Below are 27,973 nucleotides of genomic sequence, written 5' to 3' on the forward strand. Positions count from 1 at the left end.
TGTCTGTGTAGTATTATTTCCAAAGAACATGACTAATCCATGCACTCTGTGTGTCTCCCATATCCTGACAGAACCCACGGTGTGCTCCCTACCAGACACCACCCTCAGTTTTTCACTTGGATTCCTCCACATTAATGCTTTCACCCATTCACATCCAAAACTGTATATGGATGTTATTCCTTAAGCAGGTCAGAAATGCCAAGTCCCTGTGATCAGCAAACCCCTCTGAGGCCATGCAGCATTGCTCTGATAGATCACATTGCTGCACAAATGAAGGAGGAAGCAGAGGTGGTATTTTGTCTATATAACCTTTCTAAACTCACAAAGCATTCAATAAAGTATTCAGTATTCCTGTGCTGCTAAAAGCAGTTCTGTTTCTAAACTCAAGGTACCTGCGACTTTCCTCTCTCCCTGAGCCATCTGGCATTCCCTTGTCTAACAAACTTGAAAGTCACTGTTCATCCCCAGGGATCCTTAGAGACGTACATGGAGAGGTCTCAAAGAAGGGGCTGAGCATCAGAAAACCCATCTTTCTCAAGTTATCCTCATTGGTGCAGTTACCTATAAAGCCATGCCCTTAAACCATGAACCACAAATATATTCTCTACAGGTGCCATGTGAGAAGCTCAGCTCACTCAAATAGTAGCTGGGATGAAGGGTGCAATGTAAATGTTGCTTAACATAAACCTGGATCCTTAGGATCAGTGTCGTGGCTCCACAAGATGCCGCTGGCACTGGACTGGGTGCAGCTCCGTGTCGGACTGTGCTGCTCTGTGCTGCAGGGAGCTTCTGCAGCCTCCCCGTTGTGCCGGGCAGCACAACGGGCAGGGTGCCCCAAGGGGTCATCTCTTCACCGGGACCGCTCGGCCGAGACGCTCCCCAGCCCAACGGAGCGCCACAAGCCAGTCTGCACCCCGAAGCATCTCGGTCAGCTACAGCAACGCCGGCACCCCTTCCCTCCTCTCCGCAGCCCTGCCCCTACCCGGCATCTTCCTCCACCTCGGTGCCCGGCCCCGGGGCAAGAAGGTGCCCCCGAGCCCGTGGGGTCCACGGGGGTCAGCCCGGGCCTGCGCAGGCCCTCGGGGGGCGCGGCCCCTCTGAGGGAGGGCACGGGAGGCGGTGGCGCAGGAGGAGGCGGGGGCCGGCGGGTCCCGGCACCCCCGGGGCGGGCAGGGGGCGGGAGCGGCGGCGCCCCCCGGCCGCCGAGGGGCCGCGCCGGGCGCTGGGGCGGGGTCTGCGGGCGCCGGCAGGGCGGGCGGCGGCGGGCGCCACGTCGGCAGCGGGGACGGGCGGAGGAGTAAAGTCTGAGCGGAGCCCGGGCGGGCCGAGCGAGCCGTGAGCGCCGTGCGGTGAGTGAGGGGGCGAGGGAGGGAGGGAGGGAGGGATGGATGGATGGATGAGCGGCCGCTGACCCCCGGCCCCGCCGCCAGCCGAGCAACCCCCGAGCGCCCCCTCTGCCTCCCCGCGGATGAAGGGGAACTTCGATGGGAGGAGGCGGGAGAGCACCGGGGCCGCCGGCGGGAGAGGCGGGTCGGGGATGCGGAGCCGCCGCCACCTGCCCTCGGCGCGGGCACAGCCCGGCCGCCTTTGTGCTTCCTGCCGCGGCTCCGCGGGGTGGGAGGGCCGGGCCGGGTGTAGCGGCTCCGCCGCGGCCTTGACTGCCACGTCAATGCCGCCGCCCTGCGCCCAGATGCCGGCGGTGCCCGCCCCGGCCCGGCCGGGGACGTGAGCGGGGGTCGCTGCTGGGCCGCGTCCGCAGCTCGCTGGGCACGCAGGTAGCTGCGAGGGGAGGACGCGGCGGGGACTGCGGGGCTTCGGCCGCCCGAGGGTAAGGGGGGGCGGCTCCTCGGGTGTGGGACCGAGGGCAGGGGGGCTGCGCTGCCCTGCCGCTAGCACCCTTTGTGGGCCGGGCGCCCATGGAGGAGCGGCCCCCTCACCTGGGAGGGAGGGCAGCGGAGGGAGCCGTGCTCGCCTCGGCCTGGCTCCCGGATGGTCTTGTTCTCCCTCGAGAATTTTTCCGACCCAGTAGAAGCTTTATTTCGGGTTTTCTTCTTTTTAAACTTTGCAGTGTTCAGATGTTTGCTGCAGTAACGTGCTCTTTGTTTCATCCATGTCTCTCGAGTCTAGCTTGATGGAGTAGTATATGAAGAGGTTTTTTGTGAACTGTTTGGGACCAGCTTAGCTTTCCACATTCACCTAGGCTAGGCGTTTATGTGGTGTGGCGTGGAAATCAAGGCAAGTTGTTTTAGCCGTATGCCTAGTTCTGGTCATTGTATGAACTGCAGAGACAGCCTCTGTGGATGCAATTAAATGCTTCCTTCTGCTCAGTGAATTGGGGTGAAAATGAGAACTCTGAATCAGGATGTCCCTCCATAAGGAATGTAAATATCAAGTGCATGTAGCTTGTTTTAGTGTGTCCACTGTGTTGCTTCAGGCGGGATGCCCCTGTATAACTGGAGGGGTACATACAATATTACTTAATTTAATATCTAGGTAGTGGTTTGTATGCACATCAGTTTTAAGACTGCTCAGTAAATATTATCCAGCATATCATGTAAAGCTTTGTGTTTAACTGTGGTTAAATATTCAGAAAAGTTAGTATTGCCTCCTCAGTGTAGAAATGGACAGCGCTGCATGAGTGCAAACTGAAAGGTGGTCCTTGTCCAGCAAGTGACCAGGTCTAAGTGTCAGGTAGGAGCCAACAAACAGGTGGTGGATGCTAGGGAAAAGACTGTTTCATTAGCAGAGGTAGCAAGGAAGTTCAGAAGCTGCTTTATCGCTGGCTGTTAGACACAGTCAGGTTTTGTCTTTGAGGGTCTTCTGTAAAAGGAGATCCGAGTCTGATCTGGAGCTTAGGCTTTAGGAAAGTGTTAAAAGAAATGGGGAAGGCTTTTCTGAAAACTGAGCTAGGAGGAGACAGAGGATGACAAAACAGGTAAAATGGAGTTTTCATGGTCTTTTTGAAGCTGTGCTTTGCACCTTACTGGAATTTACCACGTACTTCTTAGGAACCAGTTTTAGAGAACTAGAAAAGGGGAATTCTGGTTCATGCCACCTTTGATTTTATATCTTGTAAATCATTGCATCAGAGAAAACTTTATTGCCAACATCAGGTGTTCTGTAGAGCCTCTTCTGGATCCTGATCTATATTTTAGTTGACAGTGATGGAGAAATGGTGCATTCGCCATCCAGGGTAGATATGTTAGAGTAATGTCCTGGGCAGATTTAAGGGGCTTTTTGCAAGAGATATTATACCTCTCTTTTGCTTTTAATCATGGGGGTGTATTTGGTTTTTAATACAGATATGTTGCATTAGCTTCCCAGCTGTGTTCAGTACCCTGCATACTCTGAGCCTGTTATGTGCATTACTTACAGCAACTTCTTTTGGAGGAAGTTGTAGCCCATCCTGCTGTAGGCTTGGAAGTAAGTTGTGGTTCACACCTGGAAACTTCTAATCAACTTCTAGTGGTCTTTACTTGAAAATGCAGCCTCTTTTTTGTAGCACACTTGCTTCCAAGCCAGTCTTGCTTTGTATATAAATCTGAATTTTGAAACTTGAGTTTTAAACTGAAGACTTACTGAAATACTAGCTGTGCTCTTGGTTTTTACCTACATGCTTTCTATATGCCTGGATTTGTTTTTGTACTTTAGTGCTGTTAGCACTGACTCTTCTTGCAGAAGCTCAGTCAACTTTCTCCCTTGGAGTAACAGACTGAAACAGACATTTCTGTGTTGTTTGTGCTCTGGGGGTTGTGTGTAAGAGCACTGAGCACAATTGCCTGTGACACATTACAAGCCCTAATCCAAGGAGTAAGGCAGCAAGCTGATAGTGAGGAGTTGCTTGTGCAGCTTGGAGCAGTACTCTGAAGAGCAGCCATAGTTGGGATTACCTTTTTTGGCTTCATGATTATTTCCTTGTTTAATTTGGAGAGTAGAGCACTGTTGCTCTTCCAAAAATTTAATTCTTAAACTATCATACCTAAAATAATTTTTTCCATGTATGTGAAATACATCAGGGTCATTCTGAAATTTGCTGCAGCTGCTGAAAGAGGGGAAAAAAGAGCTATTCATGTGGCAAGGGTTGTTTGTTTTCCAACAGCTCTGTAGCCAGGCTTTCTACCTGCATAACTGGTAGCCAGAAGGAAGATAACTTCTTTTGTGCTGGAACAAGACAGGGCGATGGATTTGTTTGCAGCTCTGTCAGGTGAAAGTTCCAGCACTGGCTGCTGCTGCTGCAGCCGTTCGGAGCAGCATGAAACTGCCAGCTGAAATTGGCCTCATCCTTGGGTTATTTCATTGCTACCCACAAATATCTGAGTAGTGGCATTGAAACAAGCCAGTTCTCACTGGCTGCTGCTTGGGCCAGGTTTGCTGTGCTGAAACAGAAGGGCTTTTTTTCTGTAAACTCGGAAAGACACCAAGAGCATCCGCTGAAACTCGGGAAGTTACACATCTGTAATGGTTAGAGCCCACTTCTCAATGGAAGGCTAAAACTTTACACAAATTACTGTCCAAGAACTGCAGGCTCATTAAGGAGCATTTGTGTTTTAACATGGATTATCGTGCTACATAGCAATCCTCATGGCAGGCTGGAGCGAATAAAATTGCAATCTTCATTGACCAGGAGGAATTGGTGTCTTGGTGACAAATCTCTAAAAATGTGGCATCTTAAGGCCGTACCAAGTGTGCTTCTTCCATACTGTGGGGATTTGTGTTCCTGATTCCCACTGTACACCCATGGCAGGTATGCGACAGTCACTGTTCCATAAGATGTCATTAATGTTCTGCCTTTGTTATAGGTGTGTGCAGAATATTTTTGTGGAAACAACTAACTAGAAATCTTCACAAAGGAATATATTTGGTGAGTAAGTTTTATTTCAGTCAGCTTGAATGTGAATGTACGTGTGGCTATGCCATTACTTCTAGAGCTTCTTGGCGCTTCCATTCAGGATCTTAAACACTGTTAATGTTATAAATAGCTCTTGAATTATAAATCCTCTTCTAAACAATTTCTTTTTTTTTTTAACCACAGTGTAAAACATTTAAGCTTTCTATGTATTTAATATTCTGACAAAATGGAAGTATGTTTTCTTTCAAATCAGTTGAGTGATTTCCATCATTATTTCTAAAATTTTTTTTTTGTATGAAGGCTACAATTTATTTTAATGTTTTGTTAAGAAAGAGGAGAAGTTATCCCTTATCTCTTGAATGAATAGCATCTTCATAGGCACACAGGGGAAGAACCCCAATAAGTAGTTGACATTTATCCCTGTTCTAAGATCTGGGTTTGCTTCCACTTCTTGACATGAGAAAACACAGATGAAGAAGGAAACTGGAGTGTGCCAGTGATATGATAGATTTCTGCTTCATGAATGTCCCTTTGAGTTTTGCTAGGCCTCATGGAGATCCTGCCTTATTCCATGTCATCATTCAATGAATATGTTAAATGAAGCTGGAGGCTTTTTGGCAGTGACACAAGTGAATTTGGCATCACAGGATGTAAATGCAGAAGAAAGATCTCTTTGCTTTCTTCTTCCCTTTTTCTTTGGCCAGTCTTAGTGTACTTTGAAGAAGATTCTGAAAACTTACGAGAAGAGTTCCAAAGTTCAGTTTTCTGATAAATCTTTGCCTTGTTGCGTACGTCTGCAGTACTGGTAATCATTGTGATTAATGATTCAGTGTATAGTGGGGACTTTGAATCGGCAGCTTCCAAGTTTCCAAAGTTCCTTAACCTATAGCGTGTCTGAATGACTTAATTCTGCATGAAAGTCTTACACTTGCATCTCCAGGTCACTGCTTTTGGTTTCAGCTGAGTTGCAATCTCTGCTTGGTCTAATGAACTTTGGTTTTTCTTCTCCGCGGGGACGCAGCTTCAGCGGAAATCTTGAACAGGACCCTCCCCTAGATTACACTGTTGACTGGAGGACTCTGATGCACAGCAGGACATACAAACCTAGATCTTAAAAGACAAAGGAGGCATTGAGTGCTTTTACCTCCATGGTATTATGTAAAATGTAGTGAGTGGTTTCTGTTTTTCCATCTCCAGTTTTTGAAGAAAAAAGTTGTATTCTTGCCCTTTTGATCTGAAGACTGGATGAAGTAATCTGCCACCAAGTGGTTATTCCAGGCCTTTGACCTCCAGTCAATAGAAATACTCATCTTAAGTCTCTGGAAGGGAGCCAGGTTTAAAACATGCTCCTGTGCATATCCTGTTCACCAGATATGCTGCACTTTGTTTAGTACACAGGATTTTTGCATCACTTTTCAGAGTCTTTCAAGTCTCCTGAGGTGTTAAATTGGATACGAGGATGCATCATGCAAACTGCAACATAGATATTTGAAAAATTTCTGTAGAAGTTCTTTGTTGGATCTTGGTTTTGATTTTGGGATTCCCTGGAGAGCTTTTACAGAAAAACAAAAGGACGTGAATTGTGCTTTTTGAGATCTTGTGTGCCAAGTTGTGTTTTGGGTCAGGCTGACAGTGATGTGATTCTGTTCTCACTTGCCCTGATATCACAGAACTGTGAGTAAAGCCTCGTACGGATTGGTTGGGGACATCTCTTGCAGCATCATAGTATCGTCAAGGTTGAAAGAAATTTTCAAGATTATCCCGTCCAGCCACACACAGGTGCTTCCAGGCACCTGTAGAACCACCCATTAAACAGTAGTTTTCAACTTTCTGATCTGCAAACCACTGAAGGCTCTCTTCTTTGTAGAGCAAATTCAGTCCTACCAACAGTGACGTACCTGCCTTAGCTGCAGTTCTCAGGTGTGCGGAGTTCTCCGTTGACTTCTGGGGCCTGATAGCAGCAGGTTGCCAGTGCCTGAAGAAAGACCACTGGGGTCTGTCTAGTTGCAAGTGAGTGAAGCATTTCTGTTGCAATTGTGTTAAACCAGTACACGTGAGTTATATGTATTGTGTAATATTCCTATTCAACTTTTAAGGAAAAGCTTGGGATCAACAATTATGTGACCTTGAGGTTCTAGGAAAGGTAATGGGAAGGAATGCCTAATCTGGACCACTTTTTGTATATAGTGCTGTGATTTTATATGTGCTGCTAATTTTTAATTTTTATTATACTTTTAAACTAGGCTAGAAACTCTGCTGTGAAATTCCCCTGCCAATACATTGCTTCGCTCATTTAGCTTTGCAGGAACTGAAACCAAATCTGCCAGACTGTGGAGAATTACCTGTCTTGTCTGCCAGTCTTACTCTAACTCTTCCTATTGGACAAGTCTTATCTTAATTAAATACTGGTGTTATGTCATATAAAACAGATTCTAGGAGCTTCATCTGGGCTGTGTCTGCTGTGTGTTGCTGTGTTCAGTATGTTCTTAATAGCAGAAAATACTAAACCTTGTGTGAAGTCTTGTGATGGTTTCTAGTGTTCTACCCATGTCCAAAACTGGTAACTTACTCCATCTCCCCTCTGAACTTTTTGATAATCCCTGACAGTGTTATCTCTGTCCTTTTAAGATTAGATAACTTTTCTGAATCTCTTATGTGGAATTGTTAACAGAAACATTTTGGAAGCTCAAACAAGCAATTTCCTCTGGTGTTCTTTTAGGAGTTACATGCTGTCTGGATACAAATAAATTCATGGAGGTAGTTCTTTATAAAAAATAATTTACTTCTGGCTTTACTCATTTGTCTTGAGTCTGCTTTAAAACTGTTTTGAACACTTTTTCTTTCATTTGTTTGAATTAAGACTTGCTAGGTTCTGACTTTTATTTTACTCTTTTTAGGACTTTCCGTAAGGCAGTGGTTAAGCTCCTTCCACATTCCTGGTAGAGTAATCATCTTCATGACCAAAATGGCCAGACATTAATTAGGAACATAGTTGCTTCATCTTGATACAGATATTTTGATTTAATAATGTCAGGCCTGTCAGTTTCTTCTGTCTACCCTTTCTTACAGTGCTTTATATTATTTCAAGTTGGAAAAAAGCAACAAACCTACATGGAACTTCACATAGTGAGAATGATAATGTTGTATTTCTTTCATCTTGCATTAGATGAATGCAAAGAAGTCGTGTAGTATCTGAATCAGGTCTTTTCTCAGAATCTGATTGTCCTCAGTTGCTCCCTGTGATTGGTCAGGTTCTTTTTTTTTTTTTAATTTTCTTCCTCTTATTTGTGATTTAAAAAAATAACAAGGAGTTCTATAATTGATACTTTTAAAAATTGTCTTTTAGCCCTCATGTGTTTTAGTCTTTGATCCTGATGAGTTGTTACTCTACAACTTTCTCATGAGTGGAAGCAGGGGGGCAGACACTGATCTCTTCCCTCTGGTGACCAGTGACAGAACCCAAGGGAATGCCATAAAGCTGTGTCAGGGGAAGTTTAGGGTGGATATTACGAAAAGACTCCCCCAGAGTGTAGATGGGTACTGGAACAGCTCAACAGGGAAGTGGTCACAGCACCAGCCTGACAGAGCTCAAGAAATGTTTGGACAATACTTTCAGGTACATGGTGTGATTTTTGGGGCTGTCCTGTGCAGGGCCAGGAGTTGGACTTCAGTGATCCTTGTGGTTTCCTCTCACCTTGGGATATCATATGATCCTTTCCTATTTCTTAGCTGACATGTTTACATTTCTGGCATTTGAGTGGTACTTGATCAGCATTTCCATCAAACTGGCCATCCTGGTAGTTGGTATTTTTGCTTGCTTTCCTGCTCAGCTTCTTGTGTTTTCTGAGCCCTGAACTGATACCCTTCATGCTGATTGGGAGGACTCTTTAATACTCAGTTTAGGCTTGCTTCTCATCCAAAGGTCTATTATTTAGTATGTGGGTGCCAGTTTTTAGTGTGATCTTTTAACTTCGTAATAATACTGTGAGGGTTTTAGCTCTTGTTTTCCAGATGAGTCTTCCCACCTGCTTCTGCCTCCACATTCCTTCTTCAGATCCCAGCCACTGCTTTCTCACCCAGAGCATGTACAATGAGATTTGGGCACGGCAAGAGAAGCAGGAATTATTTTTGTGGTGCTTGTTGACTCCTGAAAGAAATTAAATTATTTAAAGACTTGTGCAGAGGGATGGGAACTAAGAGGTCACTGGCAAAAAGAGACAAGGATGCTGACTGGTGTAATGTGACTTGTTTTTCTTTTATCTGACCTTGGTGCTTGCTGAGGAGGGAAAGCACGATTAGCAGGAGGACTCAGGGGAGGAGGCAGGACTTAGTATCAAGGCATACTTTGGTGGGGGAGGAAAGCAGGAAGGAAACTTGGACTGGTTATTACTTTCTTCCGTTCCAGAGAAAAAATCTGTAAGCAGAGCTGCTGATTGAGCTTTCTCCTATGCTTCCCCTGTCAGGGACTGCTGCTCTAGAGCTGCTCTAGGAAACAGTTTCTTATGTAAAGAAATCTTCCCTGAAATGTTTCCATTGGAGAGTTTGTACAGAGTTGAAACAGTTTAGGTCTGCTCCTATTGCCACACCATTGATGCAGTTCTGTATCAAGATAAATTGTGTGTTTCTGTTGCTGTTCTTCCATCTTGTTTTCATGGCATTTGTTCAAATTATGCTGCAAGGACTTGGTGTTTTTAAACAGCTTTCCAAGTACCAGCAGATCTCACAGGCATGCTGCTGTTGTTTCTCTAGTGCCCACCACCTCGATGATCACTAGGCTTTTTGTTTTCAGTACTTAAACATAAGCTCTTGTATGGCAGTAGCTATTTTGTTTTCCTACTTGTTGTCTTCCTGATTGCTTTTTAGGTTTGAGATGCACTCGGTGTGTATGGCAGCTCTCACCAAGCCTGCTGATGTGGTGGAGAGCTCCTTTTTTATGTATTGAGTCTGGTTGAAGAATGCAAAAGCACAGTCTGATAATAAAAATAGGAGCATTTTGACAGCACCTGCTAGCTTGTCTAATAATGAAAAAGTAGTTCTCTTTGTGGAACTTAATCTACTTGAATTTTGGATTCATGGATTACATTTATGCTTTGCCAGAAAAGATGAATAGCACATGTGAATTTCTTTTTTTAGGCAATAATGAATCAAACGGACAAAAATCAACAGGGAGTCCCATCATACGTTCATGATGAACCACCAGAAGGTATGTATTAGTTTTCATGATATGAAGTAAATTAATCAGTTCTCTCTTTAAAAATGGATCTGCAAGCTGAACACTTTAACTTTCTTTTACATAACAGTAAACAAACCAACCCTTGGATGAGATGGACCTGGATTATTGTTCCCTTCTGTATTATCCTGATTACAAAAAGGGCACTGAATATAACTGAGTAAACAACTGTACCTATAAATTATAGAGAAGATGGGCAGTTACTGAAGGACTTAATTTGCAGATTAGTTTGCAGAGGTATGAATTGATCTAATGCGCATTTATTTCTGCTATTCATTATGTGAGATGTAAAGTGCCCAGCTTCATTTCTGGACACGTTGCTGTGTTCATAGTGCATGTAACTTTTATGCAAGATGCATTAAAAATATATAGAACTTCATTACTACTTCTGGAGACTGTTTTCCATCATACAATTAACAGTGGTTCCAACTGTTCACAATCTCATGGTTTCTTAAAATCAAGCACGCACTTGACTTTGCTAATGCAGTGACAACGTGGTCTCCTGAACCAACTGAATGTTAAATTGGTTATTAGATCTGCAGGGGAAATGCAGTTGCAAATGAGCAGAGTTTCTTCTAAGCTGTGGACAGCAGGATTGAGCAGAGTCCTTTTTGCATAATGTGACTGGAAATATACCAGATCAAAAGCCATTCTTGGCATGTAAAAAAACCACGTTCTTATGTGTGTTCTGTCTGCTTGTGCTTTAAAACCAATTGTGTTGGATGTAGAGGTCGGTGAGTCATGATTCCTCTCAGTTCATTGCTCGTCAGTTTATAACGGCCCTTTAAAGTTCTGTTTGTTGGTCTGGGATTTTTTTTCACCTCAGCTTTTATATGTTGTATAACCAAACAATTTACTTCATTTGAACAACAGTATTATCCACTGACTGTAGCAGAAAGGGTTGAAGTGGAGTAGCTCACTCTATTCTTAACAACTATTAGGCAAGAAACACAAGTAGAAGATGAGAGGAAAGGGAAAATAGTTTTTCATGGCACAGTAATTCTTCAGCTCTGTTATACTTGTTACAGTAGCATCTTGTGAGGACAAAAAATCTCGCTCTTTTGGTGTTAAGATCTCAGAAGCATTTCTGATAGCAAATGCCTGATTGGAAACTGCACCTTAATGTATTATCTTCAAGTCTGATTTTTAAGGCTGGATTTTGCTTGCTTAGTTGTTAGGGGTTTTTTTGCTTTAAAGATTTAATTGTGTTTTATACATGTTAAACATCATGTGTAGAAAGTGAACAGTGGTCTGAAAACTAGAATCAATTCTTTATTGAGTAAGGCAGTGAAACAAGTGGGCATTTTTTATCTTCCTAGAATATTCACTAGGTTTTCCAGATCCAGAGTGTAATGACAGAATTTGGTCATCACTGGTTATTCCAAAGTTTTATTTAAAATCTGTGAGCAGCTAAGACTTATTTTCTTCTGTGCACTGTTTTCTTTCAGTATGACAATAACTAGTTTGAATATGAAGTCTAAATAGATGGAGAAAGTTGGTGAAGTTAGAGGGACTAGAATGAAGTACAGCTCATCTTAATGTAAACTCCATCGGCTTTTCCCTTTTGGTTCTGATTCACATGCAGTCTTCAAGCTTTACGAGTTTAGTTAAAATATTGGAATACCCTTGCAAAACAACCCCATTTTGGATGTTGTGCAAGGCCTTATACATGATACACTTACACCATCATAGAAAGATGGCCAAATGTGGATGGAAGGATACCAGTTCAATGCTGGCAAAATCATCTCTCTGAACAGGCTGCCAAAATACTCCTTAGAGGATAAGCTCAATTCTGAAACCAATTTGCAATTTTTCCTAAAGATAGAAATAGTTCTAGTTTGTTCAAATCATGCTCAACAAGCTTGGTGCCCAAAGGCTTTAAAGAATGTTTAGAAGAAGCTTTTGTGCTCCTGCTTTTTATGAGTAGTGCTTTTCTACTGCTGTATTTTCTGCCTTGCAAGCAGCGCCAACCTTTGCAAACTATGTTCATTCAAGCTCTTGTTCATTCTTGGATTCCTTTCAGTGGGAAGCTGGCTGCAAGATGGCCTGGTAGAGCCAACTCCTGGATAGGGAATTTGTGTGTGATTTTCTCAGTGCTCCATAAATCACAGAATATTCTGAGTTGGAAAGCACCCACAAGGATCATGGAACCCAGCTCTTAAGTGGAGGGCCCACGTGGGGATCAGCCCACAACCTTAGTGTTATCAGCACCATGTCTAAGTGACTGAGCCGGTCTCCTTAGATTTAGGCACGATCTGATACTCTTTGGAAACATACTCTTTAGAAAAAAGGAGACCAGGCATGTGTGTCCTAGGACAGAAATCAACTGGCAATAAAACTTCGCAGTGCTGGGTGTTTGCTAGAGCTCATGGACAATGCAAACAGGATGCAAATGGAATGTGCTAGCCATTACCAGGAGTTATTTACACACCATAACATTCTATATGTACACCTGTGAAATAGAGTAGATGTCAGGGGACTGGCTACCTGAAGTAAGGTAAAGATAAATACATAAAGATTGTGTTTGTTTGTTTCTCTTATTAGTTTTAAAGCTAGTTACGATGGATCATTTCTTGCTTACATCAGTTCTGATTCAGTGAAATCAGCTCTTAAAATTCAGTGGGATAAAACTTTATGCCTATTTCACCCTGATGATAGTGAACCAGTTAAGTGGAAATGAAACAGTTTCTGACCAAATTTGTTACAAGTTTTATTCATCTGGTTACAAGAATCCTCTAGTGAATAATCCCTAGACACTGGATTTTATAGCAGAATCTGCATACTTCCTTCTGAGTGCGATGCTTTAAAGACTTTCTATATGTAAACAGAAATTCTGATCTCTGTGTTTGTGTTGGCAATGCATTTTTGGTGGAGATGTCCATGTTAAAAGTGGCTGGCCTAGAATGAACCAGCAAAAGTATTACATGGCTTTTAGTAAAAGGCTGTCATTTATGTTTTCATATGTAATTTATGTTTCCATTACCCTTTCTGTAATCTATATCAATTTCTTAATTAGGAGACTAGTGTGAGCTGGAAGGGCTTTCAGTATTTTCAACTCCTTTGGGCTTCACTATTCTGTATCCTTGTTTTCCTGTTTTGTCAGTTTTGTAGAAAATTCTCTCATTTAGGTGGCATCTTTTGTTTGAGTTATTCCAGGCATACACATAGGAACTCTGACCTTTACAGTTTTTTAATGAATTCTGAGTCCTAGGTCAGTCCTGGCATTATCACAAACGTATTGGCAGTACATGGAAAGTTGTTCACCCTAGTTTTCATCTTGTAGCAGACAAGTGCTGGGACATGACTCTTGGATTCTGTGCTCTGGATGCAAGTTGTGGGCAGTGAGGGCACTGGGGACAGACCTGTTCTCCTGGTTCTCCTAAGGCGTATTGAAGTACAAAGCCAGTGTGTTGGCAGGGCTGCTCAGACTTCTCCTGTGCATCTAGAGCTGTCTTTTCTTTCCTGCTGCCTCCTAGAGTAGTTGTTCTCCTCCAAGCATGTTATTTCTGCTCCTGACTCCCTCACCTCTTTATTTCATGTCTGTTTATTCCCTAGCTCTGCTCACTGTGGTTCCACTTGCTCTTTTCTTGGTTTCCTTGTAGTTTGTTATTTGGAACTAGGTGTTGTATGAGCATCCAAGAAAAGCAGCCTGCAAGGTAGGTATAGCCTGTGTGCAATGACTGTTAGGCTAGAAAAGGAAATACTTTTGAGTAACGCTTTTTTGAAAATGCTTAAATCCTGGTGCTGAGATTGATTTGCTTGTTGTTTCTTCCCTTAGGGTCACTCAAAGACCACCCGCAGCAGCAGGCTGGCATGCTTTCTCGTGTGACTGGTGGCCTCTTCAGTGTCACAAAGGGAGCTGTTGGTGCCACGATTGGGGGTGTTGCTTGGATTGGAGGGAAGAGCTTGGAAATTACCAAAACAGCGGTCACATCTGTGCCTTCCATGGGAGTGGGTCTAGTCAAAGGAAGTGTTTCTGCTGTAGCTGGAGGCGTTACAGCTGTAGGATCTGCTGTTGCAAGTAAAGTGCCTTTAACAGGAAAGAAAAAGGACAAATCTGACTAAAACCAAAACTGAGACGTTCTCAATTCTCCAGAATATTGCATCAGTGGCATTAAAATCTGCTAAGATTGGGACCATGAGAAGCCATGTGTCTTAGACACTTTATCTTCTAATGAGTTGTGCAAGTAACTCGATTTCATCTGAAGAGGACAGAAGAAGCTTGGCTAGCACAGCGTATGAGGATTTATTAGAGTCTAGATTGAAGCTTTGTATCTGGTGAAATGTTACACTTGATAACTATAGAACTGAGTGTATCTGAAGGAATAATACATATTTGAATAGTTATTTACTGTACATCTGCAGTTTTGAACTAAAATGTGAATGTAGAAACTTGGTAGTCTCTGTGATGCCATCGATACAACGAGATGACAATTATTGTTCTCAGTGGTTTCCACATCCTCCTGCTAAGGATCCTTCAGCTGTGTAAAAGCACTGTTGGACGTACCCAGTCTTGGTTATGAACCTGTACTTGCAGCCTGTAAACTATCCCTGACTGCATTCTGCCAGTGAAGACCGGAGCAAAGAGACTGGAGGTGTGCAGAAGTTGGAAATGAGAATGGGAGATAGAAGTGAAAAAGTTTAACAATGTGGTAGAAAGGATCATAAAGAGTAAACTAACTTAATGCCTTATTAGAAGAAAATCTCTTTTTACTAGGTATAGCTGTGTAAAGAACTGTCCTGTCGTTCCAGTGCAGTTTACAGCATGAGCTTTAGGCTCTTTATAAATCCTGATATCTGAAACTTTCTCAGTTTTTACTGAAAATGTGATTACTTCATCTCAGGTGTATTTAATAATATGCATCTATCTCCTGCAAGTGAGAACTTGCTTCTAATAAACTTCTTAGACACCAGAAAAAATCACAGCCTGTGGAAAATGGGCTGATGTTTGTGGTCATCTAGCACAGCTGTCTAACTTGCTAGGAATTCTTGTGTAGCTGGAAACCACTGAAGAACTAGCAAAGCCGTTCTCAACTCTCTGATACACCAGGTTAGCTTTTTGCTCTGTTTAAGCAAATGCAAGGAAATTTTCACTACATTTCTTGTACTTTTCACCTTGATTTATGAGTAAAATGCAATACTTTTATTTAAAACAAACCAAAAACAGTAGATGAAGCCTTAAAAAAAAGAAGGCAACATGATTTAAGTAATTTGTGTACTGACAGATTCCAAATGTTGACACCTCAAATGGGAACGCCTGTACATCCTCTGCAGCTTGTGAGGCAAAATGCACTTGTAATGACACAGCGTGGGGTTGCCTTAAAATAGAAACCATTTGTGATCTTTTATTTGTGTACTGATTTTGAAAATAAGTAATCTCTTTGGAAGCCCATGGAAAGCATCTGCTCATGGTATGTATGCAGTATTTTCTAAAAACTTTTGTTTCTATGGAGAACTTGTACGCTTACTTTTTCAGTGGCTGTGGTTGTACTAGAAGGTTGTATGGGGGGACTTTTTAAAAATGAAAAAAACTCAAAACATATCACTTGTCAAACTTAGTCCTGTGTTCACGGGTGTTGAAAGTACACCATGTCTCAGTTATGGTACTGTAGTCACCCAATCTCTCTGAGCTATTGGTACTTCAACTGCACTCTGTAACAACTTTATATCAGAAATCATACATGTTGGAAGCATGATACTTGTAAGCATGGAACTTGGGGTGGTGGGGAGAGCAAAAACCCAAGAAACGACATCTGCTTCTTCTGTTAGATGCACCAGTGCTTGGTTCTGATCTGCAAGGGTGTAATGAGGTAAGTCAATGCAACAAATGGAAGACTTTAGCTATGTTTTTACAGTCAAAGGCAAAATGCATAGAATATAGTATTGTTTAGAGGTACCAGTTAGCTCTAGAAATGAGCTAGCCTGGATATCAGAGGCAATTTTGCTGCAGCATATAATTTAGTATGGTCTGCTCCCCTGCAGTTTCCAGTGTAGAAATATCCCCCAAATGCTGCCACTGAACTCTTTGGGAGTCACCTGTTTGGAGCACAGTGATAATTTGTGACACTCAGCCAAACTTCCTAATAGTTTTTCTGTAAATGGGAATGTTGAACTGGTCATACCCACTTTTTTATTAAATTCTTTAATTTTAAACTATGAAACTTGCAGCAAAACAAGCGTGGTCTGAGATTAGCAATGTTAGGTATGTAAAGAGTTGACAACCATTATGTTTTGTTTTTAACATATCCTGTAGCTATTATTTTGAGTCTTGTAAACTGAAACTTTTACATGCATATGGGTTTTGTTTTCAAAGAGCTTTGTCCTGTATCTTGTGTGTTTTCCATTCACTTATGAAACTTGCTTCATCTTAAAAACTTGTTCCAATTCTGTCCTGGCACCTGTGAAACATTAAATTGTTGCTGTTTCAGACATTTGAAAGCTTCCTTAGTTTTTTAGAGAAAGGCATACTTGGGTATAAATCTTCCCACAGTACCATGTTCCAAAGTGTCTTCTATTTGTGTCTACTTAGCACCAACCAGCTCTTAACAAAAGCTGTAACTTCAGTGTGTAAGCTATGCACGGACACAGCACAAAATCCTTTGCACTAATTTTCTTTTCCCCTGGTCAATGATGCTTGGGAATACCCAGTTTTAAAATCATAGTGAGCTGAATGGAATATGAAACTGAAATTTTCTGGGGGAGTGAGGTTGTTCTTTTGTCTTGGGATTGTTTTTGTGGTAGCTTTATTTCACTTTCCTTTTCCCAGTCCCTGTTTCAAAAGGGGAAATGTTTATGAAGACAGCTTGTATGTCTGACTGCTCTCTAGGTAGTGAAAAGCTTGCTTACAGGCTGCTCCACAGTCACTGTGAGTAAGAAAAGTTGACTATTTCAGCAATAGTGTTTTGGTGACTGGGAGCTTCCCTGAGGTTTTATTGTAAATGAATCCTGTGAAGAAGAGAGAAACGGGTCCCAGGATAGAGTTAGGAATGAAGGATTGACAGAATTTTCATCTGGTAGTAGAGAAGAACATTTCTGCGAATGCTTTTATTTTGAAAGGGGAAAAGAAATTGAAACATTCAGAATGCAAAATGAGTTTGTGATAACTCAGGCCGTAACTTAGTTAAGAAAATACATCCTTTTCCTGTTCTGTTGCCACTGGAAATAATTTAAGTGATGGGTGTAAGCTGTTTCAAGAACTTTGTAAAAACAGGTACCTGTAGAAATGCTAGAACTAAATATTCAGGGAAAATACTGTTGTTGTATGTCTTGGTTTCCTTTTCCTCCTAAGCTACCAATCAGGTCTCTGGCTTAGTTACAGGTTGTGTTAGAAGAGCTTTGGAGACCTGAAATGCCCGTTTTGTGTCTGAGGGGAAGGAGGCTTTTAAATTCAGATAATATTGTGGTCTGCTTAACAGCTGAGCAGGGAATGACAGAAAGTGACAAGGCAAGTTCCTGTGAATTTTTAATACACCTGTCTTCCCAGTTTCCTCTTAAAAAACGATGATGAGTTTTGAAAGAGTCAGCATAGACACAGCCTGGTACCACAGCCTGACTTACTTCATGCTGAAATTCATTCTTGAATTCCTGCCCCTGTCGCACACACTGCTGCAGGAGTGGCATTTACCCCCGGAAACGCCTGTCACGCCTGCATTTGCCTGCAGAGTGCTCAATGTAAGACCTTCAGCTGTTGGGATCTTTGCACTGCTCCTACCAGGTGTTCCCAGCCCCTCCCCAGTGCACAGCATATAATATAGCAGACTATATAAAATCATCATCTTGCAGCCCACCCCCTGGACCAGTAATTCAATACCAGCTTTCTTCAGAAATTACAAATCACATTTTAAGAAATGGAGGCCTGGACTTGCTGCCAAAATGTGTGTTAAAAATGACCTTGAAGAATGCCTGGAGTGAGGGTGGTGTGTAGCTGGCTTTTATTCTGCTGTCAAGAGGGAATGTGTGTGGAATAGCTACTTAGGAAAGTCTGCAAAATAAAATCACTGATCCTAATCCTACTGAGATGATTGTAAGTGATGCTACTGTTTTATATTATCATTCACAGCCTGTAAATGAGAAGAAATCAAATCCCCTGAGAACTTAAAACGCTGTCTGATAGTTACTATTTTGAAAGCCAGCACTTGTTGCCAATTGTCATATGGTGTTATCTTAGAAGCAGTGTCACTCATATATTTAGAAACTGTTGCAGCTGTTTGCAAATCTGGTAGTCATGTTTGATCACCAGGGGTTTACAGACTAGAGTTTTGTTGCCCCTAATAGAAAAGCATGACTTACTCTTTTCTCCTACCATCATTTGAGACTTGAGTCTCTCCCTAATCTTTCTTGTCCCCAAATCTTGCTAGAAGAAATTAAGAACTATACAATAGCAATAAATGTATTTCTTCCTCTCCCAAACCATTTGAAAAAATAAGTAAATTCTGAAGTCTCAGAAATATAAAGGTTATCATCCTGTGGTTTCTTTGCATTATAGTTTGTATGCAAAGATACTAGGGTCTCACCATAGCAGTCAATGAATAAAAAAATACTATGTCCAGCCCCTGTTTTCAGGACAGGCCTTTGCTGTCCAAGAAATCAAGTCTATTGCAGGTCAGGATCCAGGAGCTAGAGCTACTTCAGCAATAAGGAAAAGAACTCCAAGAGCGTATCCTGAAGACAGTGAACCTGCCAACTGATGAACACTGATGAAAAATAATCCTCCTTTTGTCTTCCTCAGATAAAAATTGTGCTAATCATTACCACAGGCTGGACTGTGCAGTGACAGAGCTGAAAAGCTAAGGCAGTTAATGCCCTGTCAGGTAAGAAAATGTCACATCTGAGGTACTCTTAGGAAAAGGCAACCTTTATCATAACTGTAACTTCTGATGATATTTTAAAGTATTACAATACTACGACTGTATAATGAAGTTGTGCCCAAGACCCCCTCATGAACAAAGTAAAGTGTAAGACTACAGTCTTGATTAAGATTGCTTTTGTTCCATCTCTTCTCAAAGAATCAACTTCCCTTTTAATTTGCTTTTGCGTAACTTGAAGTACAGCGTTCAAATTAATCTTCAATGTGTAGAGGAGCAACAGGATTAAAAATTGGTCTCTCCTTCTTTGCTTGTATCTTACCATAAGTGACTTCAAAGTCTTTTTTAGTACCATTCAAGCTTTCTAAATTTCCACTCTTTATATCATATCCTAATGCAGAGAGCTTTTTAATTCGGTACTGAACGATTTGTGTTGTCAACTCCAACACCATTGGTGTCTCTCTTATCTGTGCTATAGAAATTCCTTCCTTCAGTAGTCCTTCAAGTCTTTCTTCCAAAACTGGAACAGAATAGTAGAGAAGGGCTGGGCATTTCAGCACTAGTTGTTTTAGTTCTTGATCACTGCACTTGAAAATGTTTTTGGAGAAAAGCATACTCTTCTGCATAGTGGTAGAATTAAGTTGAAAAATGAAGCCTTTAAGTTTGGACAGCAGCTGTAGAACTTCCTGGTCAGTGAAATCATTCTTTTGGAGAAATTCCAAGTTCTCCTGGATTGCAGTGGAAGTATTTAATAAAATAAATGGATTTTGGCTCAATAACTTCAGTATCCAGATCCTCATATTTGCTTCAGAACCCCCTAAATTTAAATAATTTCTTTGTAATGTCTCTATCACGTTTTTGTTCTTCTCAACAGGGTTATAGAAAATATTGGGTGCACTTGTCAAGAACCTGGTGATTATATTATTCTTAAGTCCTAGCTCTTGAAAAAACAGTATGTTTGCCTTCTGGTTCTGCTGATATTCAGTAGTAAAAAAAGACTCTGGAAATTGCTCTATTAATTTAACCAGCTGTTTTTCATTCTGGCATACTAATTGCCATAAAGCTCTTTGAGAGTTTATCTCTGCTGGGGTGTGGAGAATTGCCTCGGGGCAGCGTTCTATAATGTTGGCTACAGTGGTCTCATCTGCTCCCATTTCCTGTAAGATACCAGCAATTTCTTTAACATAGGCCACATCCTGGAGAAGGACCCATTCCTTCAGTCTGCGTATCTTCGTGATGTCAACTGACAAACTGTAGAGATTCTCAAGGGTTTTTTTATTTTCCTCTCTTGACTTGGTATCAGTTGTGTAACTGGAATGTATTAGGAAGCTTCTGTTTGCTACATCAAGCCATACTGATGAAAACTTCAGTCCCGGTTTGCAGCTCTGAGGTCTTGTCAACAAAAGAGTGAATGTGTCTTTTGCACTGTGAGCAACTCCTCTCAGCATCGTGGAAATCAGTCCTGTGGAGACACAACGACTCTGAGAAAACACATTTAAGGAACAAGTTAATGGTCAGAATCATTGATGTTTAGACAGAACCAGTGTAAGAAATAGCTCTCCAGTGTGGTTTTTGTTATTAGTGCAAAATCCAGCTTTCACATGAAAGCAGGGGGAAGGACTGCTTTTGAAAGGTTAACGTTCTGATGGATACATCACTGGAACAGTAACATGAATGCAACAGACCTGATGTGGGGCAGTGCTCTGCCCATATCCATGCCTGCAGTCATACAAGCTCCAAACTGTCAGCCGTTTCTAGCAGCTAACATTGTGACTGCCTTACAAATCACTCACACTGTGTGAAGAAAATGATTCATGCAATTTCATTTGACAGCAATCCCACTAAATTAACAAAAATGGCAGCTTAAATCTTTCTTAGTTCTTATGAGTGTATTTGCTTTAACTTCTCAAGCATTAGTTGGAGTGTGAGTTGTTCTTTCATATGTCAGAGACCCACCACGCAGTGCTGCTTTAGCAGCAGTTTGCAGCATAACTTCATTTTGAAATCATTCTCTATATAATTAAGGGAGGAAAAAAAATCATATGAACCTTTATGTAAGTGTTTTTCTCCAGCTGAGTGTGTTAATTGAGTTTGAATAAGCACCTTGGTATTTTGGGGGAGGAAGCAAGTACACAGTAACATTTCCAGGCCTTCACCTACCTCTTCCAACATGTACTTTGCTACAGCTGCTGCTTGCACCAATGCCTTACTTCTGCCTCCAGGTCTCTTCTGTAGGCAGAGGCCTTGTGGAATAGGAGTGTGGCTGTGCTGGAGTCCACAGGGCCAACCCCACACCTCACCTTTGCTCAAACTGGCTGCCCAGTTATCACCAATACCACATGCACTGTCACCTGCTCTGCAGGGGCAAAGGAGCTGCAGCAGTCAAACAAATATCATCAAGTGTATCTTTAACTTCCTGGGGGGTGTTTTCATAACAGCCCTTTGGAAGTACGACTGTGGAATGGAGAACTGCTGATCTCTGCAATTATCCTGCAAATAGCTGCTGCTGGTAACATGCTGAAAACTGCTCAAACTGAAAATGAGAACGTTTGGACAGCTGCATTCACCTCTTCCTCAGTATAGCATGCTTCAAAAAGTACCTACATGAGCATTGTTAAATTTTTTTTGGGCTTTTTTGTTGATTTTTTTTGGGGGGGGGGGTCTTTTTTTTTTTTAGGAGATAAAATACTGTTAAGACCATGCAGTCCAATCTCCTACATAACAGACCAACATACCTATTCTACAGCTGTATGAGAGCCCTAGAATCCTCCTTGTAGCCCATTGTCTGAGAAAATACGTGGTTTGTTTAGAGGACTTTAGTGGTAGATTGATTCTCTTTCTAGCTGCCAGGTAAGGTTAAATATTTTCCAGAGGTAAATCCTTTGTCTCATCTTTACTTTAAGATTGCTTTTTTCCTGCTTCTGAGATAGACTATTGTTATGTTATTACATCATAAACTAACAGAATATGATGTAATTTCCTATGTGCACTCTTATGTTATTAACAGAAGCTGTTTATTGATAGCTTGTTCTTTAGTGTTATTTCACACCTCTAAGGCAAAACCAATTACTTAATGTGCTGCTTGTGTCAGAACCCCAAGGCTGATGGTTTTGTTTTCATCCACCTTGTGCCTTCAGAAATGCTGTCCCAAGCCCCACAACAGAACAAGTGATTTTTCCCAGTAACCCTGGAAGTAGTGGAAGTGTAGGTAAGTCACAGATATTTTGTGTGCTGACCTTTCCAAGTCTTGAAAAAGTGACTGCAAACTAAACTTCTCCACAGGAGTGACACAACTGCCTGTGTCTGAGCACTCTGAGTAGTATTACTGAGTTTTGTGGGTCTAGTCAGAATAAGCAAATCTCTGAAGGATCAGGGTTTTCTTCATTAATGCTTCAGCTTAGCTAGAAGCAGCCAGCAAAGTGAAGTGTTGTTAAAATTGTTTGGGATGTCAAATAATATTTCCAAAGCACAAACTCGAAAAATAACCATGACTTACTTTTACTTTAATGTGTAATCCTGCTGTTAAACAAAATTGCCTTGTGAGTAATGCAGTCCCTTAAAATACTGTCATTTTTACTATTATAGAACTTTAAAAATATTCTGATATAGTAAATTATGATCTTCTAAAATCTGACATGGGAATGGTTATTACATTCATGTAAAATAAGCCTTACATTTTCTAAAAATACCTGGGATCATAGTCAGTTATTCCCTGTTGTTAGTGAGGATCATCAAAAACACAGAATATTGTAAAAGAAAGGAGAAGTTTATTTACCAAAACTCATTTGACAGGGGTACTCAGGAGCCCTTGTAAAAAAGCCCTATGCAAAATACATGTGAAATAACATGAATGAATTTGAATGTCATGGTGTTCTATAGAAACCAAGAAGATCTGAGTTATGACTTGATGGATTTCCAAGTCCATGGATGACAGTATTCACATTTCAGGTATGTAACTGCTTTCAAGAATTCAGAGTTCTCTCTTGTTGGATCTAATGCATGTTCTAATGTGCAGGACCCCACTGTAGCTTTTCACATACTTAGAGTGCTGTGAGGATTGTAAAGCAATTGGGAGATAAGGGAAAAAAACCCAGCCAGCTCAGATAAGATGCTTGCTCTCACTGCCAGCAGCACCCTCTCACCACCAAGTGTTAGAACAGCAATAAGGAAGTGAGCTAATGTCAAAGTTACCTTGCTAGCACACTTGCAGAGACCTGAATGTAAAGAGTAAAGGGGTGCTGTAAGTTTCATTATTTAATGAGACTTCTATGTAAATCTTCTATAGGAAATAGATACAAGGATCAATTGGTTGATTTCTTCTTCATGTGAATTTCTGAATGTGCATTTTTCAAACATCACTTTTTGAAAATTAGCAAACCCAAACTTTTACTCATGCTGGATTGTTCACAAAATATTTCAGTAAGGAGGGCAACAGTATGACTGCTGACCACTACAATTCTCATAACAGGGAAACCTAGTAGGCTGTAACGAATTAAATGAAACTACTGAATGCCTAGACTGAACTTCGAGTGAGCCAAGAAGAGTAGGTATCTACCTAGAAGAGAGCAGTGTAGACAGGGTTTGAATGGTTTGTGAAGGAATCTGGGGTGGTGAGAGGTTGCAGTTTTGTAGATTAATGCACAGTTAATATTCACACTTATGCACTTAAAAAAAATGAATCCCTGCTTTGCATTAGTGGTGGAAATTAGGTAAATTATAAAATACATGCTAGACCAAAATAAAGCTTTCTAGAAAAAAATACAGAGAATCCTAGAGTAATTCAGCTTTGAAGGGACCTCCAGAGCTCAAAGCAGGGTCTGCAGGATCCAGCCTGCTTTGTCCAGTCAGGTCTTTAAAACCTCAGTGGGTGGAGCCCATCGGCCTCTGTGGGGTACCTGTTCTACTGCTCAACTTCCTCATGGGGACAAAGCTTTTTCTTACATCCAGGAAAGGCAAGACATTTGAAAAGTTCTTAAGGACGCGCCGCACTATTTAAACCACTGGTCATTAAGTGGGGGTGCTTTCAGCACAGACAAAACGAGGCTCTCCAGCACAGCATGCTCCCGCAGCCCGGCCACCTGGGCCCTCCCTTTCCCACCCTTTGGACTCCGCTTGGGGGCGGAGGGGCAGGAGGCGGATGTTGTCCTGCAGCCAGCACCGGAGAAGCGGCTGCAGGCCCATCCCGCCCCGAGTGCCGCTCCTGCCGCAGCCACAGGCGGCCGACACGGGGCCCCGCGCCCGGGGTCCCTCCCCGCCGCGCATCCCCCGGAGCAGCGCGGCTTCTCCCCCTGCACGCCGCCCGCCCCACCCTCAGCGCCGCGCCGGCTCTCGGAGCGGGACAAGCGGAACGCCAGCCGGCCCCTCCGCCCCCCGTGCCCCGCCGCCCCCGGCCGCGCTCACCGGCCTCGCCGCCGCCGCCGGGCCTCGCCGCCGCGCGGGGAGCGCTGGCACGAACCAGTGCCGGCAGGGGAGGGGCGCGGGCTGAGCCGCGGCGCCGCTGGACGTGGCCGAGCCTCCGCCGCTTGCCGAAGCAGGCTTGGCTGGCACTAGGAGAGTGAAAGGCCGTTGGATTAAAACAGCTTGCATAGAGAAGTAGTGGGGTGAATAGGAAAAAAATGGTTTTATAATAATTTCTAAGTAATATAATAGCAAAGGACGGAACATTTAAAAGTCAGACTACTCGAGTGCCTTTGCTCTGACAGGAAGCAGATGATCCTTTTGATTCGGTAACACCGATTTCATGATGGGAGGCTTGCCTTACACCAGTGTATTTTCTTCATATGACCACTGCCTTATTACATAAGTAAATTCACATCTAGTCATTGGGCTTATATATTTTTGCTGGTGGCTTTTCAGAAGTTCATTCAGCTGTGATGGTGAGAACCATCTTCTGATTTTTTTTTGGCCATATGTACTTATCTTTTTCATCTAGAGTAACAAATCAGCAGTCATGTAAATGATTTCTAGACTAGAAATATTTTACTAGAGGTATTGAGATTTTTTAACTAACTCCAAGTCTGCACGATCACATCTTCCAGAGAGTGAAAATCACTACTGTTGTCTCTGTGATCCCTTCTTTTATCAGCTACATCTTTGTTAGTCTCTATTGGGTCTGTGAAAAAGCTAAAGAAGAAGAGAAATGCTATAGAAAAAAACTTTCTGCTCTAGGAACAGGGTTCAGGCTTGGTCTCCTAAATAACAGCTGTTCCTAGAACAGTTAACAACGTCTGTGAATATAATGCATACAATAATGTTAAAAACATGCACCTAAAAAATAGCTTCTAATATGTAACACAAAATGTACTGTACACTTGCTTTTTTATGTTATTTTTTCACGTCATGCCTTCGTGTTATTTTTTTTCCCTTCTATCTTCTCCCCACTCTCTTCATTTTTGCAGTCACAGTCTGGGCTAAATTAGCAATATTGTTTAAAAAGTTATTCACATGAGAACACTGTAGAGAGGTTTACTTTTGTGAGTTCCTTGATTAACTGTCATTCTATTTTCTATTTCAACTAAGTTGTAGTGGCTCTTCCCTTGAGATCTGACATTTTAATTAATATAGTCTGCATCTATTATATATTAATATATCCTAATACAATATTAATTATACATTAATATGTTCTTTCTCTCATTTCTGAGTCAAGAACAAACTGTCTCACATAGAAGGCATGGCATGATAGAGCCAGAGTGTTTTGACATAATGATATGCTAATGATATACTGCAATTGTTATTCAGCCTGTAGCAACAAACAGCTTAGAGACTGATGGTTTTCATGACTGCAATTTGTTTATGAAACTCTAACGTCTAGTGAGGAAGGGCTGTTTCCACCTCAGGATTCCCAAGACAGACCGGTTGATGCTGGACTTTATTCAGGGCTATCTTCAGTGTGGCAGCCTTGTGGGGAGCTAGCAGGACACATAATGAGTATGAAAAGCAATTTAAATGTTTGAAATAAAAACTATGTTGTGAAGTGACTCTCCTTAAAAATAAGGAATCTACTTCTTCAGTGTGTTCAAAAATTATAGAATTCAAATGAGTTTGGTGGACAGTGGTCATTAACTACTGAATTGCTTTTTGGTTTTTATTTATTTCAAAATTATTTACCGAATGTTTGGCATATAATGATAATAAAAAAACACCAAACACATAAGGACGTACTTTGTATTAATTGAGAAAGCGATGTTTGACTTTACAATGACCCCACTACTCCAGCTCTGAGTTGCAACAAGGGTACATGACAGGATCCCATATGTTCTTCTTGGATCAGAATGATGAGCTGTGGAATATGATTTTCTACATACAACAAAGTGATAATTGAGAAATTCATCATAATTTATGCCGTTGTTAAAGTCAGTGCTCAAAAACTGTTCACTCTCCACATGCTACACCTTTTAAAAATAAATTTTGTGTAAGACCAAGCAGAAAGGGATTCTAATCATGGCTGGGGCCTTGGCATACCTTGATGGTCAGTGACAGGTGGGGCCTCGTCTGCCAGGCAAGCTGTGACAGAGCCTCAAGCTGCACAAGGGGACTTTCAGGATGGACGTCAGGAGGAATTTTTTCACTGACAGGGTTATTAAACATTGGAATGAGCTGCCCAGGGAGGTGATGGAGTCACCATCCCTGGAGGTGTTCAAGAAACAACTGGCTGTGGCCCTCAGTGCCATGGCCTAGCTGAGATGGTGGTGGTCAGTCAGAAGTTGGCCTCGGAGGTCTTATCCAACCTAAATGATTCTGTGATTCTATTACTGTGTTTATTAGGTCACTCAAAGTGAGGAAAGAAGAGCACGAAGGGAAACATATGGTGCATGTGTCTCTTCTTGTTGACTTTTACTTTCTGTGGATCTTAGCAGAAAAAAATATTTTAGGAGAAAGAAAAATGACAGTTCTTAAAGAACTGTCTGGAATTCTCTAAGTTAAGAAAGGTCCGTACTGCTGATTTGGGTCCTCTGCCTTTTACTTGAGACATTATTTCTAATGAGACCACTCCTGCTGTTGCTATGCTCTTGTCCGTGAAGCTGTAGATTTGAGCTGCAATCCACAGGTGGAGGTTTATTTTCAGATCTGCAGCTAGAGCTGCCCTGCTAAGGCTCCAAAGGGTTAGCTGTGCGCAGCGTAACCAAGGAGCAGGTCCCGGGAAACCCGCAGTGCTGGCAGCGCACAGACGGTGGTTTGAGCTCTGTAATTAACAGGCGTGAGAAATTCGCCATTCAGCAATGACTTTACTAACGGTGCTCTAAGAGAGACCATTTTAACTCGTTCTGCCGCTTGAAAGCCTGTTTGGGTGCGGCGGCGCCGCACGGCCGAGCCGCTTTCTCTTGCCCGGGGGTGCCTTTTGACCGACACGTCCCGACGGCACCGGGCAGCAACGAGCCCTCGGCCCGCGTCACAGGATCGTCAGGGTGGGCAGGGACCTCCGGAGCTCCGCTAGCCCAGCGGGCGCTCCCTACGCACACGCTTACATAAGCGCCCCGCCCGTTTCCCGCGGATGGGGCTGTGCGCGGTGGGACCGCCGGGCACGGCGCCGGGGCGGGCGGGCGCGCGCGGGCCGCGATACGTAACAGGCTCGGGGGCGCGCGCACGCCCGCGCCTCCCGGCGGAAGCGGCGCCGCCAAGAGCCGCCTCGCGGCCCCGTGCTCATCCGGGTCCCGCCGCGCCGAGCAGCGGGCGAGGCGGCGGAGAGCCGGGCCCCGCCCCCCGCCGGCCCGCCCCGCCGCGGCCCGCCGGCCCCGCGCTGCCCCAGCGGGTGGGATTCCCGCCGGGGTCGCGGGTCCCCCGGCCGCCCCCCGCTCCGCCGCGGGTGCGCGGCCGCCCGGCCGGGCCTCCCTTCCCACGCGAGCCGCCGGTAGCGAACACACCTCAGAAACGTGAGGGCCCGCGGTCACGTGGGAGCGGCGCCGGCCAATGGGCGGCGGGGGGCGGGGCGGAGTGGCCGGCGCAGCCCCGCGCAGTCACAGGGCGAGCGGCGAGGAGGCGGCAGCGGCGCGGGCGGCGCTTTCCGCGGGCAGGGCGCCGTCACCGTCCCGCAGTCACCGCCGGACCCAGCGCTCACACCTTTCGTCCCCGCTCTCCCCGGCGCGGGGGCTC

The 27,973-nt window shown here is 43.2% G+C and overlaps 2 protein-coding genes across 9 annotated transcripts; one reads left to right on the forward strand and one right to left on the reverse strand.

The window, feature by feature from the left end:
* The first annotated feature begins 1,322 nt into the window (after positions 1-1,322).
* On the forward strand, positions 1,323-16,510 carry TMEM263 (transmembrane protein 263). Of its 2 annotated transcripts, none has more exons than XM_068191072.1 (4): positions 1,323-1,349; positions 4,800-4,861; positions 9,983-10,052; positions 13,858-16,510. In XM_068191072.1, exons 3-4 carry the CDS (start codon positions 9,989-9,991, stop codon positions 14,142-14,144), a joined length of 351 nt encoding a protein of 116 aa, XP_068047173.1. In that variant the 5' UTR covers positions 1,323-1,349; positions 4,800-4,861; positions 9,983-9,988; the 3' UTR covers positions 14,145-16,510. The 2 variants fall into 2 exon arrangements, with proteins under 2 accessions (XP_068047173.1, XP_068047174.1); XM_068191073.1 differs by lacking the exon at positions 1,323-1,349 and adding an exon at positions 3,359-3,423.
* Positions 16,234-27,858, reverse strand: MTERF2 (mitochondrial transcription termination factor 2). Of its 7 annotated transcripts, none has more exons than XM_068191068.1 (2): positions 27,745-27,858; positions 16,234-20,345 (listed from the first exon to the last, which is right to left on the reverse strand). In XM_068191068.1, the coding sequence occupies exon 2, from the start codon at positions 20,329-20,331 to the stop codon at positions 19,138-19,140; it is 1,194 nt and encodes a 397-aa protein (XP_068047169.1). In that variant the 5' UTR covers positions 20,332-20,345; positions 27,745-27,858; the 3' UTR covers positions 16,234-19,137. The 7 variants fall into 7 exon arrangements, with proteins under 7 accessions (XP_068047169.1, XP_068047167.1, XP_068047170.1 ...); XM_068191066.1 differs by having other exon boundaries at positions 16,234-20,362; positions 27,745-27,790; XM_068191069.1 differs by lacking the exon at positions 27,745-27,858 and adding an exon at positions 26,345-26,422.
* Between the last annotated feature and the right edge of the window lie 115 nt (positions 27,859-27,973).

The sequence above is a fragment of the Anomalospiza imberbis genome, chromosome 5 (genome assembly GCF_031753505.1).
Source record: "Anomalospiza imberbis isolate Cuckoo-Finch-1a 21T00152 chromosome 5, ASM3175350v1, whole genome shotgun sequence".
Taxonomy (NCBI): Eukaryota; Metazoa; Chordata; class Aves; order Passeriformes; family Viduidae; genus Anomalospiza; species Anomalospiza imberbis.

What these genes read in the sequence shown, in the direction of transcription:
- TMEM263 (XM_068191072.1), top strand. Translation starts at nt 9,989, where the DNA reads ATGAATCAAACGGACAAAAATCAACAGGGAGTCCCATCATACGTTCAT. An exon ending in TCATGATGAACCACCAGAAG is followed by an intron (nt 10,053 to 13,857) that starts GTATGTATTAGT and finishes TTCTTCCCTTAG; the next exon opens with GGTCACTCAAAGACCACCCG.
- MTERF2 (XM_068191064.1), bottom strand. Translation starts at nt 23,803, where the DNA reads ATGAGGAAGTTGAGCAGTAGAACAG. An exon ending in GAAGTTGAGCAGTAGAACAG is followed by an intron (nt 20,346 to 23,778) that starts GTACCCCACAGA and finishes GTGTCTCCACAG; the next exon opens with GACTGATTTCCACGATGCTG.